This window comes from Monodon monoceros, unplaced genomic scaffold (genome assembly GCF_005190385.1).
Source record: "Monodon monoceros isolate NGI ecotype Baffin Bay Population unplaced genomic scaffold, NGI_Narwhal_1 Super_Scaffold_12, whole genome shotgun sequence".
NCBI lineage: Eukaryota > Metazoa > Chordata > Mammalia > Artiodactyla > Monodontidae > Monodon > Monodon monoceros.
In genome coordinates, this window is record NW_021703768.1 from 158,849,430 (window position 1) to 158,868,541 (window position 19,112).

The window sequence follows — 19,112 nt, forward strand, 5'->3', positions numbered from 1 at the left end:
AGAAGGAAACAGGAAGACAGACACAGACTGATCCACAGACCCAGAGAGATAGGCATACACCAGGCCTCGGTAACTCCCCGCTCAGGGACTCCTTCCTGCCCCCTGGAACTCAGGGAGGAGGAAGCGGCCAAGTCTGCTGGGACCCTGGCCCTGGAGCACGGGCTGAGCTCTGAACTTCGGGGCCACCATGGCTCACAGCTGTTCCCTTTTTCTAAGACTGCTATGGTCCTTAATAAAGTATTTTGAGAGAACACGGCTGGCATGGAGGTGGAGTGGGGTGGGGGCTGAATTAGAATCTGGAGCTCCCCAACCCACAGAAGGAGGGACTAGGCCAACCTAGGATAGAGGAGTGAGGCAGGGGGTCCCTTGACCCCCAGGCTGGAGCGGTGACCAGAGAGGTGCCGGTGCGTGTTCAGCACCTTGGAGAGCGGCGGCGGGCGGAGAGCACGGCGCAGCAGGAGGGCGAGGTAGCCCTGGCCCGCACCCCCCACACACACCCCCGACCCTTCCAGGGTATTCGCGGAAGGCCTGCGGCAGTTGCCTTCCTGGGGGGCCGGGCTGCCCACCCTGCTCGTTTTATGGATGAGGGCACTGAGGCGTCGGGAATGAAGGGACCTGCCCAAGGTCGCAGCTGGGGAGGACTGACCCCAGCTGCACCTGCGCTCTTCCTTTAACGCGTCACCCTGGCCCTGCCCACTTTGCACAGGTGCCCAGGGGTTGCAATTGAGATAAAAAAACGCGGCCTCTCTCCTCAAGGGGCTCACAGCCTAGTAGCAGAGGGCACGTAATAAAGAATCCCGCAAGTGAGAATTACAAACTGAGGACTCAGCAAATATCTGCAGCCGGTAAGGCCCTCCTTCGCCCCCAGGCCTGGATTGCATGCCCAGGCACACATCCCAGGGGGTGAGGGGACCACACAACCCTGCCCCCAGGGACCAGGACCCAGGGCAAGGTTGTGGATGGCAAACACAGGCTCAGATGCAAGAAATTCTTTTATTGCATTGAAGGCTTTTCTGGAAGCCTGGAGGAAGCCAGGTGGACCCACCCTTCCTCCTCCAGCCCCAAAGGCAGTGTGAGCCTCTATTGTCTGTCCTGCCATGAAGTCTGGCTCCTAAATGATGGCCCTGCCTCCCTTCCCTCCTGGAGGGACTGTGAAGGCTGTCTGGGGGTAGGCAGGGGTTGGGGAGTGTGAGGGCCCAGGGGTCAGAGGAAACCACAGAGGGCCTGGCCACACCTCCCAGGAACATCCTGAGTCAGAGGCTGGAGCCTGGGGGTGGAGCAGGTACAGGGGGTGGGGGGGTGTCAGCTCCAAGGTCAGAGTCCAGGGGGGCTGCTCCTTCCCAGGCCCCCTCCAGAGGCCCCAAGCTAAAGGGAGGTGCAATGGAGGGCAAGTCTGCCCTGGGGCCTGGAGCCCAGCTCTCAGCGCCCTGAGGTCTCCCCACAAGGACAGAGACGAGTAACAAAGTGAGACCAGTAAGAAAAAAAAAAGAATCCATGGTTTCTACAAACAGCCCCGCCCTCCCCAGGCCCCCTGGTCAGCTGGGAACCACCTCGGTCTTCACTCTTTTGGGGGGCCTGCAGGGAGCAGGACTGTCCAGCCGCTCCCTTTTGGGGCTGGCGGGCCCGGAGCCGTCGTGCTGGGCACCAGGCTCAGCTGCAGGCTCCTGCTTGGGGCTGGCGGGCGCTGGGCTGTGGAGCTGGGCGGGGGCCTCCTCCTTGGGCTCCAGCTTGGGGGTGGGCGGGCGGGGCAGGGGTGGCAGCGCCCTCTCCAGCACGTGGGGGCCGTCCCAGGCTGGGATCTCCAGGCCCAGATGCTTCATGAGCCGGGTCATGACTTCATCTACATAGCCGTGGATACGCAGGTCTGCGTGGCGGTCCTGCGGGGGGCGGACCGGTCAGGCGGAGGGAGAAGGCTTGGGGGGGCCTGGGGTGTCAGGGGTCAGGGGTGGGCTCCAGCACGTACGTGCTTGGTGGGCTGAAGGTTGACAATGACCAGCCGGCCTCCGTGGCGTTTGGTGGCAAGGGGCAGGTTCCCGCTGGGCCGGATTTGCAGGGAGGTGCCCAGCGTGATGGACAGGTCCGCGTTCCTGGGGCCAGGAGGTGGGATTAGCCTGAGCCCCTCGGCAAGGGTCTCTGTAGCCCTCCTCCTGCCCCACGAGGCTGGGGGCGGGACGTCTCCAACACACACACCACCCCACCCTTGCTCAAATGCCATGGCTTCACTGCTCTGCTGATACGCCGGGGCCAGCCCTGGGAGGCCGGCTCACACAGCGCCCATCTCTGTCTGGGGGCCGGCTTGCCCCAGTTTCCAAGCTGCTCTGAATCCTGCCCGCCGCTTCCCTTCTGCCGGAGCCACCCCACCCCGTCGGCAGAAGTGGAGCTGCTGATGTCCCCACTTGGACCCCTGGGTTCCAGACCTGGCTCAGTCACTTCCTGGCTGGGCAGTGTGGACGGAGGTGTCAGCTTGCTCCAGCCTCGGTTTCCTCGTCTGTAAAATGGGCCCCGAGCAGCACCCACCCTGGGCTGTGGTGAGGATGGTGTGTGAGGCCTCTGGCCGGGGCCAGGGGTATGAGGGCTCAGTACACAGGAGCTGCCATTGTTATGGGGGAAGCGAAGCCCAGAGAGGGTGTGGGCCACCTCTTTCCTGATGTCCCCGGGGTTGCAGCTGGCTGTGTTTCTGCCCCTCCCCTACCCACCCCACCCTGGGCTCGGTGGGGGTCAGACCTGCTGGCCTCATCGGCCAGAGTGAGGTCCCGGTCAGGCAGGGAGTCTTCCCAGTCCAGGATAGTGTCTCTCAGCTCCCCCCTGTACGGAGAGCGGGGGAGTCAGCAGGGACACTGGCTGCCTCCCCTGGGGTCCCGGGCGTGGGGAGGGGCCGCTTACCTGCAGGCCCGCAGCCCCCTTGACTTGGCCACGGTGCAGAGCCGGCCGGTGGCCTTCAGGCCCATGCTGCCCACCACGGTGTCCCGGACGTACTGCCTGTGTCGGGAGAGGAAGGGGTCAGCTTCCTGCCCGCTCCCAGGTGCCTACCCTGCGGCCCCACCTGGGTGGCTCTTGCTTTTTGCAGGCAGCTGTTCTCCCAGGAAAGCGGGGGCCACATGACCAGAACCTAAGCATGAGGGGACATCCGGCAAACCCAGCACGGCAGGGGCAGAGGGGGCCTCCCACAAAACAGCTGGCCTGGCTGCTTCAAAAGGTCCACAGCTTGGAAAACAGAGAAAGGTCGGGAAGTGCTCCAGGTAAAGGAGACTGAAGAGATGGGACAGTGGCATGCAGAGTGCCGCCCTGGGTTGGACCCTGCACCAGGGGAAAAACAGCAACAATGGGAGGGAGCGCTGGGAACACAGATTGGGGAGAATAGTCGCGTCTGTGGTTTTTACATTTCCTGACTTTAGAAACTGCACCGCGGCTGTGGAAGAGAATACCATGGCTTGTGGGAGATAAATGTCTAAAGGGTTTAAGGGGCAAAGGATAAGGAAATCTGCCCCTTGAACAGTAGAGCAAATCCAAACACAGAGAGAAGAGGAGAAACAAATTGTGGCGAAATGGTAACATTGATGAATCTAGGTCAGGGTTAGCAAACCATAGCCCTGAGGATCAAATCCGGCCCTCTGCTTCCCATTTTTGTAAATAAAGTTTTATTGGCACACGGCCATGCCCATTCCTTTAAGTGCTGTCTATAGCAGCTTTCACGCTACAAAGCTGATAGTCACGACAGAGACAGTCTGGCCCACAAAGCTAAAGATATTTACCATATGGCCCTGTACAGGAAAAAGTTGGGGATCCCCGGTCTAGGTCAAGTATGAGTTCATTGTATGGTTCTTGTGAGCTTTCCACCAGATTGAAGTTTTTCAAAATAAATTTAGAGAGAAAAAAAATTTGTTTTTAAAGTTGGGGCCCCATCTGTGCTCTGGTCTTAAGAGATTCCACCCGCAGGGGAGCCACACGCACCCACCACGCCTGAGTTACTCACACCCGTAAGGCTGTTTGCCCAGCAGAGGGAGACACGCCCAAAGCCCTCCTGTTCCAGGAAGGCTCAGCCTTTCCAGAGCCGGAAGAATGCCCCGTCACACCCTGTTATGGGCTGAGTGGTGGCTCCCAGGTATTTTGGAATAAGACCTTATTTGGAAGTAGGGTTGTTGCAGATGTACCGGCTGGGTTCAGATGAGGTCACATTTGTGTAGGGTGGCCCCTAACCCACGTGACTGATGTCCTTATAAGAAGAGGGGACACAGGGACTTCCCTGGTGGTCCAGTGGGTAAGACCCTGCGCTCCCAATGCAGGGGGCCCGGGTTCGATCCCTGGTCGGGGAACTAGATCCCGCATGCTGCAACTAAGAGCTTGCATGTGGCAACTAAAAAGATCCTGCATGCCACAACGAAAATCCTGCGTGCCACAACTAAAGCCATAAGTGAATATTAAAAAAAAAAAAAAAAAGAGGAGGGGACACAGACACACAGGGACACGGAAACCATGAGGAGCTGGAAGAGGCAGGAAGGATCCTCCCTGACAGGGTTCAGGCAGAGCACAGCCATCCCAACACCTTGATTGTGGACTTCGAGCTTTCAGACCCATAAGACTATCAGTTTCCGTTGTTTTAAGTTACTCAGGTTGTGGCAGTTTGTAACAGCAGCTGCAGGAAATGAATACACCTCCCGGGAGGAAGATACGCCCCCAAGTCCCACCCTGGGAGGGTCACACCCTCGTCTCTGGAAACATCAGGTTCAACTCACAAGGCCCTTCTGCAGAGCCCGACCTGGGTCATCCACACCTTGGGCCCCCGCCCCTACCCTCCGTGGCACTCACGTCTTACACTTGACACATTCTTCTACAAACATGTTTCCGTGAAGCTCTGCCAGCTTGTCCCTGTGGGAGGAGAAGGAAGAGGCTTAGTGGAGGGGATCCAGAGGCCTCAGGGCTGGAATCCACCCCCCACGACCAGGAAGAGGGGATCTCGATTCTCCAGACGTGCCCGCCTAGCAGACACTGACACTGGCAGCTGAGCACCAAGCACCTCTCCTGGCTGAATCGCCACAGTGGCCTTGAGAGGGAGGGGCTGCCATCAACACCCGTTTTCCAGATGAGGAAACTGAGGCTCGGAGAGAGGGGCAGCCTGCCCAAGGCTGAGCGGGGCTGGACGCGGGGTGCACCTGGGGAAGCCAGAGCGCACGTGCAGCCCGTCCACGTTCTGGCTGACCAGGAAGCGCAGGAGGCCCACGCGCTCCAGCTGCACCAGTGCCATGTGAGTCTTCGTGGGCCGCGCGTTCTCGAAGGTGGTGTCGAACTTGGGGGCCAGGCCCTGCTCCTCCATCGTCCAGACGCCATGGGGGCCCCTGAGGTGGCAGGCGGGAGAGACAGAGAGAGCTTAGGGATCAGGAAGACAGGGGACGGAAAAGGAGACAGAGAAACAGAGGCAGAGAAAGAGAGTCAGAGACAGACAAAGTGACACAGTCAAAGGAGGGGGTGGGGGAGGAAGGAGGGAGAACGTGGTACACAAGGGCAGAAATTAACTATTCAATCCCACCAACACTTACTGCTGCTGCACTGAGCCTGGCCCTGCGCTGGGTGATGCTGGGGCCCTAGGGGACCCAGGCCCTGCCCTCAAGGAGTCCTCCATCTTGTGGGGAGAGACACAGGTGGACACAGACTCTCCAGCTCTGTGGGGCTGGGGCAGAGGGAGGAACCTGAGGCTGGGCTGGCCCAGTAGAAGCGGTAAGGGCTCTTTGTGGAACTGTGGGAAGGCTTCCTGGAGGAGGCTGAGCTGTCTCTTGAACAGACAGGAAAGGGCCGGGCAGCTCAGACAGAAGAGGTAAGCAAAGGCCAGGGGGCTGGCAACAGCCTGTGAGTGGTCTGGGGACTGCAGGGGCTGCAGGGGCTGAGGTTGCAGAGCTGATCCAGGGCTAGGTTGGGAACAGCTTTGATTTCCAGCCTGAAGTGCTGAGAAATCTCCTGTGTGGCAATGGGGAGCCATGGCAGGTTATGGAAGGGGGGTGAGATTCACACCTTAAAATTCTACCATTCCTCCAAGAACGAGGAATCTGCTCTTCTGCTGTAAGAGTCTGCTCCGTGGGCCTGAGAGGCCTTAGAAAGAGAGCACAATTGTGATAGGCCTGCCCTACGGGGTAGGGTTGCAAACTCAGCACCTACAGGGGCCACTCGGAGGCCACCAGTTAGAGACCCCTGCTTTTCATCAATGAAACTCTTGTCTAACACAGGCTGCCTAACGTTAGACATTATCTGGCCTCACACCCTCACTTACAGGTGAGGAAACTGAGGTCCAGGTGGTTAAGCCACTTGTCCCACCAGAGGTCTGACAGAAAAATATTTGTGAGTATGGAGCTAATTGTCCTTGATATCAATTCTCCCCTTTTTCTCTGGTAATAATAGAACCCCACTACTTAGCCTTACAGTGAGCCTAGACGAAAGACTACATTTCCCAGCATCACTTGCAACTAGGTGTAGTCAGGTGACCAAGTTCTGGCCGGTGGAATGGAATGTTGGGTGTGATATAAAGGGACATTCTCCAAAGGAAGGGTCTTTCCCATCCCCAACACCCCAGGGAACTGACAGATCACCCCAGACTCAGCGGGAGGGAAGGCGGCAGGACGGGTTCCGATGGCCAGACATCTGTGAGCTCACAGGGAAGCCCTGCCTTGACTTCCCTCCATGCGCACGGACCTGAAGTCGGGGATGCCTGAGGCTGTGCTGATGCCTGCGCCCGTGTGGAACACCACGTTGGAGGACTGCCAGACCAGCTGTGCCAGCTCCCATACCTTCCGCTCCAACTCCTCAGGGGTGTCAAAGACCTGTTGGGTGGGAGAGAGTGGAAGGGAGCAAAACAGGAGGGAAGGGGGCAGGGCACAACCTTTAAAAGAATGACACAGGGCTTCCCTGGTGGCGCAGTGGTTAAGAATCCGCCTGCCAATGCAGGGGACATGGGTTCGAGCCCTGGCCCGGCAAGATCCCACATGCCGCGGAGCAACTAAGCCCGCGTGCCACGACTGCTGAGCCTGCGCTCTAGAGCTGGTGAGCCACAACTACTGAACCCGTGTGCCACAACTACTGAAGCCCGCACGCCTAGAGCCCGTGCTCCGCAACAGGGGAAGCCACCGCAATGAGAAGCCCTCGCACCACAACGAAGAGTGGCTCCCGCTCGCCGCAACTAGAGAAAGCCCGCGCGCAGCAACGAAGACCCAACGCAGCCAAAAATAAATAAATAAAATAAATTTATTAAAAAAAAAAAATGACACAGCCGTAGGACATAACAAAAACTGGTCAAAGGTCCAAGATGGCGGAAGATTCGACTTCCAGTATACCTGGAGCCTCATTATACACTCATTGTAATACCTCAGCATATACTAAATGTATTAACACCCACAGGTGCCAGGACAGTTCAAAGGCTAACCATAAATGGCCAAAAAGTGGGCGGTGGCGCAATTCCTGGAAATCCCCACCCCTTCCCCGAAATAGCTGGAATAATTCTCCCACTCACTAGCCTATGAAATTACCCAGCCCATACAAACTAACCACGCTATATTTCGAGGCCTCTCACCTTCCGATGTGGCCCTAGGGCGGAGAAAGTGTCTGGTGCATGGTAGGTGCTTAATAAATGTTTGTGGAATAAAATGGAAACCAGGCAGGAGAGGAGTGGGGCTTCACACCACCTGGGAGCTCACTAATGCCTGACTCGGAAGGGATGCACTAGCCTTTGTGGGGTGGGGGCAATCTTCTCCCCCGTTTACAGAAGAGGAGAGGAGACCCAAAAGGAAGTTACCCCGCCAAGGTCTCAGTGTATGGTGGGGACTTCCTCTCAGCGTGGCTGGAGGGGTCTTTCTGACTTACATCCTCCAGGTTCCTCCCCAGCTCAAAACCCTTCCTCATCACCCTCAGGATGGTGTCAGCTCCCCAGCTTGGCACTTGAGGCCCATCTTGGCCTGGTTTTGGTAACCTCTCTGGTCTAATCTGTTCTCCAAGTTTGTTTATTCCCACCCCCGCGCCTTTGCCCCGGTAGTGCCTTCCGCCTGGAACTACAGCCCCTGGTCCCCCATCAGAACTTCAGGACTTCCCGACCTGGGTCCTAGCCTCAGTCCCAGCCTGACCGATCCGGAGCTGGGCGTGGTCGCGTCCCCAGGCGCGCTGGGGCGTCACTTCCCGCCCCCTCCTCACTGGGAAGTCCCTCCCATTGTCTAGCTTCAGTGTCTCCTGATACTCCCAGAATGCCCGCTGCCAGCCGGCCCCGCCCAGCCCACGTCCCTGACGACGGCCGTCGGGACACCCGGCCGCGCTCACCTCGGGGAGACCGCACTTGCCCTTGTCCGCGTACGGCGACAGCCCCGCCGCATAATTCACCGACATTCTCCAGGCCCCAACGGGAACAATAAAGTTTCCCTTGTTGCGGCCGCTTCCGCCGGAAACGGGGTGGGACGAGGAAGAAGGAGGAGCCGCCTTCTCATCCTCTGTACCCGGCCTCTTCTCCCCAAGGCGCATGCGGCTCGCGGTAACGCCTCAGTCGCCATATTAATTGCTGGCAAAGAGCAGCCAGCTTCCTACTGTGCTGGGGATGTGGATGGTGGCGAGAATAGGGCTGTCCAGTGACCCGGGCTGGAAACTAGGGGACTGCCCACGTGAGAGTTCTCTAGTCACCTCTAAAATGAGGGGCGCAAGCGATCGGTTCCCTCTTTCCCCTTTTTACAAATGAGTAAACTGATGCGCCCCTTCCCCGCACCCCATCCCTCACAGGACAGGGCCTGAGAGAAGGGACCCAGGACTTATGCTTCGAGTCCAAGGTTTTTTCCCCTGCACATTTCATAAGTTTCTAAATTTACAAATGCAGGGTACCTGTGCATGTGTGCGGGGGCCTCAGGGGGTGGCAATTTGGGGCCTCACTAGGGAGGGTTACGGACGCCACTCTGAGTTATCTGAACGTTATCCAGGTGGATGATTATCACTCAGCAGGACAGGTCCCGACTTCACCAAGAGGCTGGAGAAACTGCTCACAATCACCGGGGCTGGAGGCCTTGAGGACTCATTTAAGAAACGTATTGAGCACCTACTGTTTACTGGGGAGACGCTAGAGAACACAGGCAGCACCCTGTGACCGGGCGATGGTGACTTAGTGTGAGTGGGTTGTAATGAGGGCACTGGGCAATGAAGGAGCTCAGAGGAGGCGCCTGACCCAGCCTGGGGGCAAGCAGGAAGGCTTCCTGGAGGAAGGGATGTTGCAGCAAAGATCTGAACAGTGAGTACGATTGAGATGGGGAGAATCAGCCAGTTGGGGGTGACAGGAGGTACAGAAAGAGGGCTCCTGGCATAGGGACCGCAAGTACGAAGGCTGAGAAGAGAGGAAAAGGGTGGCTCATTCCAGAAACTGAAATCCGTCCAGCCGTGGTCGGGAAGAACATCGGTGTCTTCCCACCAGAGCCCCTTGGCCAACAGACAGCCCTGCTGCCAGCCTGTCTCCTCCCTCTGCTCATCCCCGGCCCCCTGGGGCAGCTGCCCGCTCAGAGCTGATCAGGTGTCAGAGCTGCGAGCTGGGAGCTGCTGGTGCGAGCTGGTGGCCCAGCTGGGAGCAGGTAACCAGAGCTGGCAGTGGACACAGTGGCCTGGTGCTGGAGTCACTGGAGCTGCAGGAGGTAGGAGGGGAAGGAGTTAAGGGAGGCCTGGGATGGAGGCTCCCCTTAGGGCCTCAGGCTCCTTGCCCCTGATCCCTGGCATGTGGGAGAAAGGAAAGGCTGGTGTGTGTCCCAGCTATGCTGAGGCACGCTGACACCCACACACACACTCATTCATGCGTGCACCTCCCACTTCCCAGCCTTTGTGCTGTCTAGGGTACGTACCCTCTTTTTCTGCTGCTGCAGCTCAATATCCTGTCCAGCCATCAGGCCCTGTTCATATATCATCACCTCTTCCAGGAAGCGGTCCCTAGATGAGGGTACTTCCCCCTCCCCCAAGCCTGCGGATTCCCTCCTGCCCAGGCAACCTGCGGACTTCTCTCTTGGGTGTCAGTTACACCCTGCTCTGGGTGTGATTGAGCCCGTTAGACAGGAGTAAAGAAAAAGGGTGGGTGGAGTGGGTGGTGAGTGAATGGGTACATTGATTGAATGGGGTAAATTGAAGGGGTGAATGAAAGGATGGGCAGTAGATGGATGGGAGGGTGGATGAACAAGTGGATGGATGGGTGGGTGCGCTTTGGATGGATGCGTGGTAAGTAGATGGGTCAGTGGGTGGTGGATGAAGGATGGTTGGGTGGGTAGATGGTAGGTGGGTGTTGGCTGTATGGGTGGGTGCATAGGTGGATGGGTGCATGGATAGTTGAGGTAGATAGGTGGTTGGATGAGTGGTTGGGTGGGTGGATGGGCAGGTGGATGGGATGGTGGGTGGGTGGTGGATGAAGGATGGTTGAAGGGTGCGTGGAGAGCCATGAGAAGATGAGCTGGGTGGATGAGTGGGTGGGTAGTGGCCAATGGGTGATTGGATGGGTGAGTGGATGGTGGGTGGATGGATCAGTGGATGCACAGGTGGATGGTGGGCGGATGGTGGATAGAGCACTGTTGAAGGGTACGTGGAGAACCATGAGAACATAAGTTGGGCGGATGGTGGACAGTGGGTGGATGTAGAAGTGCTTGGGTGGGAGGATGGATGCACAGGTGAGTGGATGGGTGGAAAGGTGATTTGGAGAATTCATAGGCAGGTGAGCAGGTAAAAGGACAGGTGAAGGATATGTCTTAACAGAAATCCCACTCAGACATAGGAAGGAATTCCTAGCCAGACACCTGGCAAAATGCCCCCTTGAGATCCCTGCCTGACCTCTATACCTGCACATGCACGAAACACAAAACAGGCTAAGCTGGACAGACATGCATGCACACACGTACCTTGTGCTCACACGTGCACACACATGCGTGCAGCCATCACCCCGGACCTCTGCCCACCTTGGGTGACTTGCCTCCGTGCTCTCACTCACACAGGAGCCAGGCTGGTGTAAGGGGACTTAGCTGCAAGGATTTTCTTTCTGACTTTCCAAGAAACATGCCTCTGTGCTAAGACGCCTCGGCTCTGGGCCTGGGCCCCCAGGAGACCCTAACTATTCAAGAAAACAGAATCAGTCCGGACACTTCCAGCCTCTGGAGCCAGGGGTGGGGCAGAGGAAGAGCTGGGGGAACCCAATTTGAGGAGTTAGAGTTCTGCCTACTAGTAAGAGGCAAAGCTGATCAGAACACCATGGGATTTTGGAACTGGGCTGTGAAGGATGAATAGGAGTTCACCAGAGAAGAAAAAAAAAAAAGGCATCCTAGGTAGAAGTAACTGCACAGATAAAAGCTTGAAACCAGAAAAAGCCTGATCTACTTGGGCAACAGGGAATACTGGTGGGATACATTTATTGAGCACCTATGTTTGCCAGGCTGTATGCTAGGAACCTCACAGGAAACTGGCCACAATTTGGGTAAGAGGGGATTATTTCCTGCATTTTATGGAAGAGAGATGTAAAACACAGGACAAGTGATCTGCTGAAGGACACACAGCATTTAGAAGATAGGATAGGTTCATGTCCTGCTCTAGGGGCTGGGATGGCCAGGGGGGAGGAGGAAGTGGTACTTTTGAGGAGTGGGAGGTGGACGGCTCTCCTGCCCACCAGGATTGATGTCCCTTACCCCCTGGCCTTCTGTAGGTGGCCTGGGGAGAGGAGAAACACCTGACACTGGCCATGAAGACCCTCCGGGCACGATTTAAGAAGACAGAGGTGAGTCTGAGGCCACTGAGATGCCTGATGTCCCCCAACTTCAGGCTCCTGTCCCCCAGGACCTGGCTGAAGATCCAGTGGGCCCTTGGACTGCTGTCCTCTGTCTGTCTTCAGATTCTTTTGGCAGTATGACCAAGCCCCTCCCTGTTCAAAACTCTTCCATGGTTGCCCACCATCCACAGGTTCAAGTTTACCCTTTTAGCCTCCGGCCACCTCCCCTCCCTTTCCTCTCTCCTGCCCCCTGCTGCCCTGATCTCCACATTACTTCCTGTTAAAGCTTTTCAGCCACGATGCCTTTGTCCAGGCTGTTCCCTCCACCTGCAATTCTCTTCCCCGTACTACTGTGCATCAGATCCTCCCCATCGCTCGCAATTTGTCTCCAAGAACATTTCTTCCGGAAAATCTCTATTCCCAGCTACAGTGACCACTTGCTTTTCTGGGGCCTCACTTTCTCGGGGACCCTGATTTCTTGCTTTTGAGTATTTATTCAGCAAATATTTGTATTGGGTGCTGTTCTAGGCACAAAGGACACAGCAGTGAACAGGGCAGACCGAAATCCCTGCCCTTGTGGAGCTGACAGCTGTGTTGGGGTGATGGATGCTAAACAAGATAAATAAGTGAAAAGGCATATTTTGTACCAGGGAGACAAAGAAAGGGAATTTAAAGCATCCTGAGCAGGGGAGATGGTTGCAGTTTTAAAGCAGGTTGTCCGGAAAGGCCTCACCAAGAAGCTGATATTAGAGTAAAGATCAGAAGGGAAAGGAGGAGGAAACCATGTGTGTATTTGCAGGAACTGCGTTCCAGGCAGAGGGAACAGCCAGTGCAAAGGCCCTGAGGTGGGGTCTAGCTGGCTTCTCTTGCAGCTATATTTTGGGCTGTGAACTTCCAGAGACTGCGCTCCTTCCTCATTCATTACCCACTCCCTCCCGGCCCCACTAGTCCCTGCCAGTGTGCAGGCTGGTCCAGGGCACAGAGTGACAGAAGCTAAGAGAGCATTCACATGTAGAGTCTGGCAGCCAGCCTTCCTGAGCACTGGCCTCTGTCAAGCTAGACTTCCCAATTACAGCACAAAGAAACCAGGGTCTAGAGAGGTTAACTCACCTCTCCTGGTCACAGAGTAAAGTGGCAACAGGGAGATTCAAACCCACACGTGTCTGACTTTAGAGCCCTTGGTCTTTCTCCCATGACAGGGCCTTCCCATCCGGAAGGCCCAAGGCAATCAGGGAGGCTACGTGGAGGAGGTGGTGCTGGAGCAGAGCCTGGAAGGATGGGGAAGATTTAGTTAGACAAGTGAAGGCACACGGGGAGGGGGATGGGGACCAGTGTGAGCAAAGGTCTGGAGGCTGGGCAGAGCCTGGTTGATACAGGGACATAATGGGATGATGAAAAGGTTCTTTTGGCTGGAGGAGAGAATGTGAGGGGGAGCTGAGGCCCGAGAGGGCCCAGCCCAAGGAGTCCTTGAATGTCAAAAACGGGGCAGAGGAACAGCCTGGTTTTATTTTTTAATTAAAAAAATTTTTTGGCCTTGCTGCACAGCATGCAGGATCTTAGTTCCCCAGCCAGGGATCGAACCCGTGGCCGCTGCTGTGGAAGAGCAGAGTCTTAACCACAGGACCGCCAGGGAAGTCCCAAGCCTGGTTTTAAAGTCACATGGCTCTGGGTTTGAATTCTTCCTCTGCCCCTGACTAGCTCAGTGACTTTGTGTATATCTCCACCATTCTCTGGCCTTCCAAAGTTTTCCCAACTGATTTTTATTTTGTTTTATTTTTATTTTATTTATTTATTTTGGCTGTGCTGCACGGCTTGTGGGATCTTAGTTCCCTGACCAGGGATCAAACCGGTGCCCCCTGCAGTGGAAGCTCAGAGTCCTAACCACTGGACCACCAGGGAATTCCCCCCTCAAAATGATTTTTAAATGTATTTTTATTATTTGTCAATTTTAACATTCCTTTCATTTTGTTTATTTTAACGTTTAAAATTTAAATTCAATGCCGTTGAACTCATTTTTATTTATTTCATCCCATTTTTGTTTTTATTTATTTGTTTTCAAACACTACAAGGAGATTTCCATGTGCTTTGCAGATGTCAGCTCCTTTAACCCTCATAACAATCATATGGGGTAGGAGCTTTTATCTCCACTTTATAAATGAGTAAACATGCCCAAAGAGGTTAAGGAACTTCCCCAACATCACACAGCTAGGAAATGAATGCCTGCCTTCTCCCTGGGCTGTGTTACTAGGAACACCTGTGTTACTAGGGCTGTGTTATTGGGCCTTGGTTGCTGGGAAACTTGCATGGATTGAAGTGAGAAGGAAGGAGAGGGAGAGGGGGAGGGAGAGAGAATGAAAGAGAGAGAGAGAGAGGGCACCAGAGCAAGGAATAAATTGTTTGTTAAGCCCTACAAAACGTGGCATGGGGTTAGCTTCATTCACTGCGAAACGATCCTAAAATTTTCATCCCGTTCGAAATTGGTTCCTAGTTAGTGTTCACATTTCCTGCTAAAGATTCTGGAGAAGTTGTAGCCAGTGGTAAACCAAACCACGGGATTGTTGAATTTCAAAAGCAGAGTCCTATTGAAATCCAATCCTTCAAAACGTTTGTGCCGCTAAAAAAAACAAAAACAAAAAAAACACCTAGGGGCTTCCCTGGTGGCACAGTGGTTGAGAACCTGCCTGCTAATTCAGGGGACACGGGTTCAAGCCCTGGTCTGGGAGGATCCCACATGCCGCGGAGCAACTAGGCCCGTGAGCCACAACTACTGAGCCTGCGTGTCTGGAGCTTGTACTCCGCAACAAGAGAGGCCGCGACAGTGAGAGGCCCGCACACTGCGATGAAGAGTGGCCCCCGCTTACCACAACTAGAGGAAGCCCTTGCACATAAACGAAGACCCAACACAGCCAAAAATAAATAAATAAATAAATTAATTAAAGTACCCTTAATTTAAAGAAAAAAAACCCAAAAAAACACCTAATTTGGGACGTGGGTGTGTTTTGATAGGTGCCTGGCACAGTGTCAAGATGAGGAGGGCAGGAATAGAAGGGTGTTAAAACCTCAGCCTGGGTGTGAGGGTCTCTGGGTGTGTCAGGGAGGGCGGGGGCAGCGAGCAGAGCCCGCCTGGGCTGGAGCGGGCACGGCAGATGGGAGGCCTGGGGGAGGAAGGAGAGGAGAAGCTGGTCCTCCACTCCCCCCCCAAAACCGCCCCCCACCCCCGTCAGTCCCTCTACCTGCCAGGCTCCAGTTTCTCTGCCAAACGCAGGAGTCAGGTTCAGCTTTTGTTCGGCTGCCCCGAGGGAAGAAAGCAAACACCCGCGACTGCAGTGGTCCGTCTCCACCTCCGTCTCCATCTCTCCGGACCTTCCACTTCCCATTCTCAGCACACAGCCTGCCCGGCACGCCCTCCCCGCTCCTTTCTGCTTCTCTCATGATACAGCCTGCTCTGCCAGGTCCCAGCAGAGCGCCCTACTTGCTCTGAGCCTTCTCGCACCCTCTCTGGGCCTCAGTTTTTCCATCCATAAGATGGGAGGGATTTCCCTGGTGGTCCAGTGGTTAAGACTCTGCGCTTCCAATGCAGGGAGCACGGATTTGGTCCCTTGTTCGGGGAACTAAGATCCCACGTGACACGCGATGCCGCAAAAAGAAAAGAAAAGAAAAGAAAAAAGATGGGAGTTAACTGGAGCCGGGAGCCTAGTCTTTGGATTCCCATCAACCTCCTGCCCTTATTTCAGGTTTTAGAAAAATCCTACATGGAAGAAGAGTGTGGATTTGTAGAAAATTTTAGAGATTCGTAAACTCCCGGTGCCTCAACACTTTTTGGAAAATCTGTCTGTCTCTCTGTCTCTCCCTCACTTTTATTCCCAGAGTCACTGTTTCTTTTTCTTTTTTTTTTCAGTTTGAACAAAGTAGTTTATTGCTATTAGATCAACACAGGCACTAGGGGATTGACTGAATTTTGTAGCTTGTAGTTTATTATTAGGATGCCCTGAAAAGTACTCTTGAAGTGAACAAATGTACATATAGATATATATTAGATATGTGACCTTATTTTAAATGAGTCACTATTTCTTTAATTCATTCAACAAACATTTATTCAGCACCTACTGTGGGCTGGAGATCAGGGCCGGCTTCACAGACACACACACACACACACACACACCCTGCCACTCAGAAGGACCCCATGTTTGTTTTCATACTCATTTCTCCCCATCTTGAAATTCTTCATAATTTTTCAACAAGGGGCCCTGCATTTTCATTTTGCACCGGGTCCTTCAAAGTCTATACCCGGTACCTGCTGGGGATCCAGCCGCAGTGACTAAGGGGGACAAAAATTCCTGCCTGTGCAGAGGTGAGATTCTGTGGAGAGATCAAGAGGAAACAATATTTTCAGAAAGGTACACAGGATGACGTCAGGTAGTGATAAGAACGATGAAGGAAAAATAACCCCCCACTAAGGGGTCAGAGTGACAAGGGGTGATCAGAGAAGGGCTCTCTGAAGAGGTGTCTTCCAGTGCAAAAGACAGTAAAGGAATCAGCGTTGTGGGCAGTGGAGGAAGGAGGGCATTCCGGGTGGAGGACACAGCAAGGGCAAAGGCCGGGAGGTGGGCAGAGCTGTCTGAGGACCAGAAAGGAGGTCACTGCAGCAGGATGTCACGGACCAGGGGAAAGGTAGGGGGAGATGAGCTCAGAGAGTTGACAAGGAGGATTGTTTAGAGCAAAGCTAGGCACATTTTTCCTGTAAAGGGCCAGAAAGTAAACTTTTTTTTTTTTTTTTTGCCACGCCACACAGCTTGTGGGATCTTAGTTCCCTGAGCAGGGATTGAACCCCGGCCCTCGGCAGTGAAAGCATGGAGTCCTAACCATTGGACCACCGGGGAATTCCCATAGGCCATTTGAAAATGGATGGGCATAGCCCCATCCCAATAACACTTGTTTTATGGTCACTGGAATGAGAATTTCATATAATTTTCATGTGTCAGGAAGTACTACTCTTCTTTTGATTTTTTTTTTCCCCTGACCACTTATAAGTGTAAAAACCATTCTTAGCTCTTGAGCTGGACCAAACCAGGTGGGGATGGGGTGGGCTGGGATTTGCCACCCACCCCAGCCCTGGGGACCTCCGTTGGCAGTTGGACCGCTTGCCATAGAACCTCCTGGGCTCTGTGAGCAGTTAGCATTTGATGCCGAGCAAAGTTGCTGGAGGCTTTTGAGCAGAAGAGAAAAATGCTCTGATGCAGGCTTTAGGAAGCTGTGGACCAGGGAGGGGAACAGAAGCAGGGAGGCCTGGGAGGAGGTGACCTCCAGATAGAATTGTGTTGGGGCTGGACCATGGGTGAGAAGGGGTCCCTGGACGTAGTTTACAGCTGGTGGGGTTGGCTGCTGGATTGGGTGTGGGGTGAGAGAGGAGTGAGATGATGCTAAGACTCGGCCTAAGCCCCTACCGGGACAGCGACGCCCTTGGCCCACTGCGGGGGGCTTCTGAGCTTGTCTAACATCCAGAAGGACAGGCCGAGGGCAGTTGGAAATCCGAGGCCTGAGCTGGGAGATCCATTTCAGTCTCCTCTCTGGACAAGCCTGAGAGGGTCACACCACCCCCCCTCGGTGTAAGAGGAGAGAGGAGCCCTTAACACCCTCCTTCCAACTCCCCAATTGCTTATCAGCAGATTCTCCATTTACCTGCCCCCACCTCTCCCTCCATCTGCCTAAAGGTGTCTAAGAATAATCACGGACAACAGCAGTGATCCTGCCTCCAGGTACACTGGGTGATACCTGGGACGTTTACGTTTTTCACATGGTGTGTGTGTGTGGGTGTTTCTGGACCAGGGGTGCCGCTCAACACCCCACAGAGTCCAGGATGGCCCCACCCCAGGGAATGACCAGGCCCCAAGTGTCAGCAGTGCCTCTGGGTGGAGGAACCCGGCTCTATAGTGTTCGTTCCATTATCTATCCCATTGTTAAAGAATTGAGGCCCAGAGAGGGAGAATGGCTGGCCCCGGGTCACACAGCAACTATACAATGGCCAAGCTGGGTTCAAAGCCCCAGTGCCTGTCAGCAGTCACTGCTCTTAAATTTGGGTTCCTGAAGGCCTGTCTCCTCACTCATCCCTTCTCTCCCCTGTAATCCCAATCTTCTCCCTTCTCCTGGTCCCTTCTCGAATTTGCATCCACAACACAGTGGACTATCCTGACTTTTGGAACCATTTGTGGCTCTCCTGACACCCCACACTCCTGGTTTTCCCCGCCTTCCCAGGACCCCTTCCTCCAGCTCCTATGCTAGCACCTCTCCTCCTCTGCCCCCACCCTTAAGTATGCACACCCCTGCCCCACCCCACGCCCCAGGTCCTGGACCAGGGCAGAGGCTACCGCTCTGGTCCAGGAGAGCAATTTATTTCATGATTTCTCCCAAACATGATCTTGTTCCTGCCACTCCCCAACTCCTGCCCATTCTTCAAGTTTCAGCTCAGATGTCCTTTCTTCCAGGAAGCCCTCCCTGACTCCCCAGATGATATCAAGAGTCCTCTCTGAGCTCCCAGCTCACCTGGGCTTCCCTCATAATAGCCCTGATCACCTTGGTTCATAAATCCATGGGTGTGTCTGTCTCCCCAGGGACCTCATTAATAGCAGGGACATCTGTCTTCGTCACCACTGAGTCCCAATGCCCAGTGCAGTGCCAGGCACCCTGTAGCACAAGTGGACTGAATGAATGAAATACACATGGCTCAGAGGGCTTGGCTTTGTGAGTCACACATTAACGGAGCAAACATTCACCAACTGCCCACCCCACCCTGGGGTGCCCACCCCACCCTGGCCTCTGCCAGGGAGGCCTCAGTGGGACCCTGCTCTCAAGGGGCTTCCAGTCTGAGAAAACCAGCAGAACACAGACCCTCCCAGCCCCTTGGAGTTAGAGCCAAAGGCTGTGTCCTCTCTGTCTTTCAGTGGTTTAACTGAGCACCTACTATGTCCTGCGTCCCTAGGATTCAGTATTAGATATGCACACAGCCCAACCACATCTTTCTTTGAATCCGTGTTTATGGCGCACTATGTTCCAGGCCCCATATATAGCATCTCATTTAGTCTTCCCAGTAACCCTCTGCAGTAGGTACTGTTTAATATGAAACCCATTTCCCGGATGAGGAAAGTGAAGTCCAAAGCAGGTAAGTATCTGGGCCGATCTTATAGATGGTAAATGCGGGTGTGTGGAGGGCAGGGGGCGAGGCGGGGTGGGGGGGTGCCCTGGATTCAAATTCAGGTTTGTCAGACTGCAGAGCCCCGCTGGTGGATGATGAATGAATGAAAGAGTGAATGAATGAGTGAGGGAGAGCCCGGATAGCCCAGCGGCAGTGGAACCAGACCGGGAGTCACCTGAGACCACCCCCCCC

At 54.7% G+C, this 19,112-nt stretch overlaps 2 protein-coding genes across 3 annotated transcripts in view; one reads left to right on the forward strand and one right to left on the reverse strand.

Moving 5' to 3' along the window:
- Positions 1-979: 979 nt before the first annotated feature.
- On the reverse strand, positions 980-8,501 carry SIRT6 (sirtuin 6). The gene is made up of 8 exons (XM_029218973.1): positions 8,290-8,501; positions 6,679-6,806; positions 5,151-5,333; positions 4,807-4,866; positions 2,884-2,979; positions 2,725-2,805; positions 1,964-2,087; positions 980-1,877 (listed from the first exon to the last, which is right to left on the reverse strand). Exons 1-8 carry the CDS (start codon positions 8,485-8,487, stop codon positions 1,536-1,538), a joined length of 1,212 nt encoding a protein of 403 aa, XP_029074806.1. The 5' UTR covers positions 8,488-8,501; the 3' UTR covers positions 980-1,535.
- Positions 8,502-9,018: 517 nt separating this feature from the next.
- Positions 9,019-19,112, forward strand: part of LOC114893265 (ankyrin repeat domain-containing protein 24-like) — a 34,708-nt gene continuing 24,614 nt past the window's right edge. Inside the window, exons 1-2 of one of the 2 annotated variants that reach the window (XM_029218960.1) lie at positions 9,019-9,238; positions 11,669-11,740. In XM_029218960.1, the coding sequence (XP_029074793.1) occupies positions 11,705-11,740 (36 nt within the window). In that variant the 5' untranslated portion in view covers positions 9,019-9,238; positions 11,669-11,704. Of the gene's footprint in view, positions 9,239-9,394; positions 9,633-11,668; positions 11,741-19,112 lie in introns of those variants that run through there. The other variant, XM_029218959.1, reaches the window with a different exon arrangement.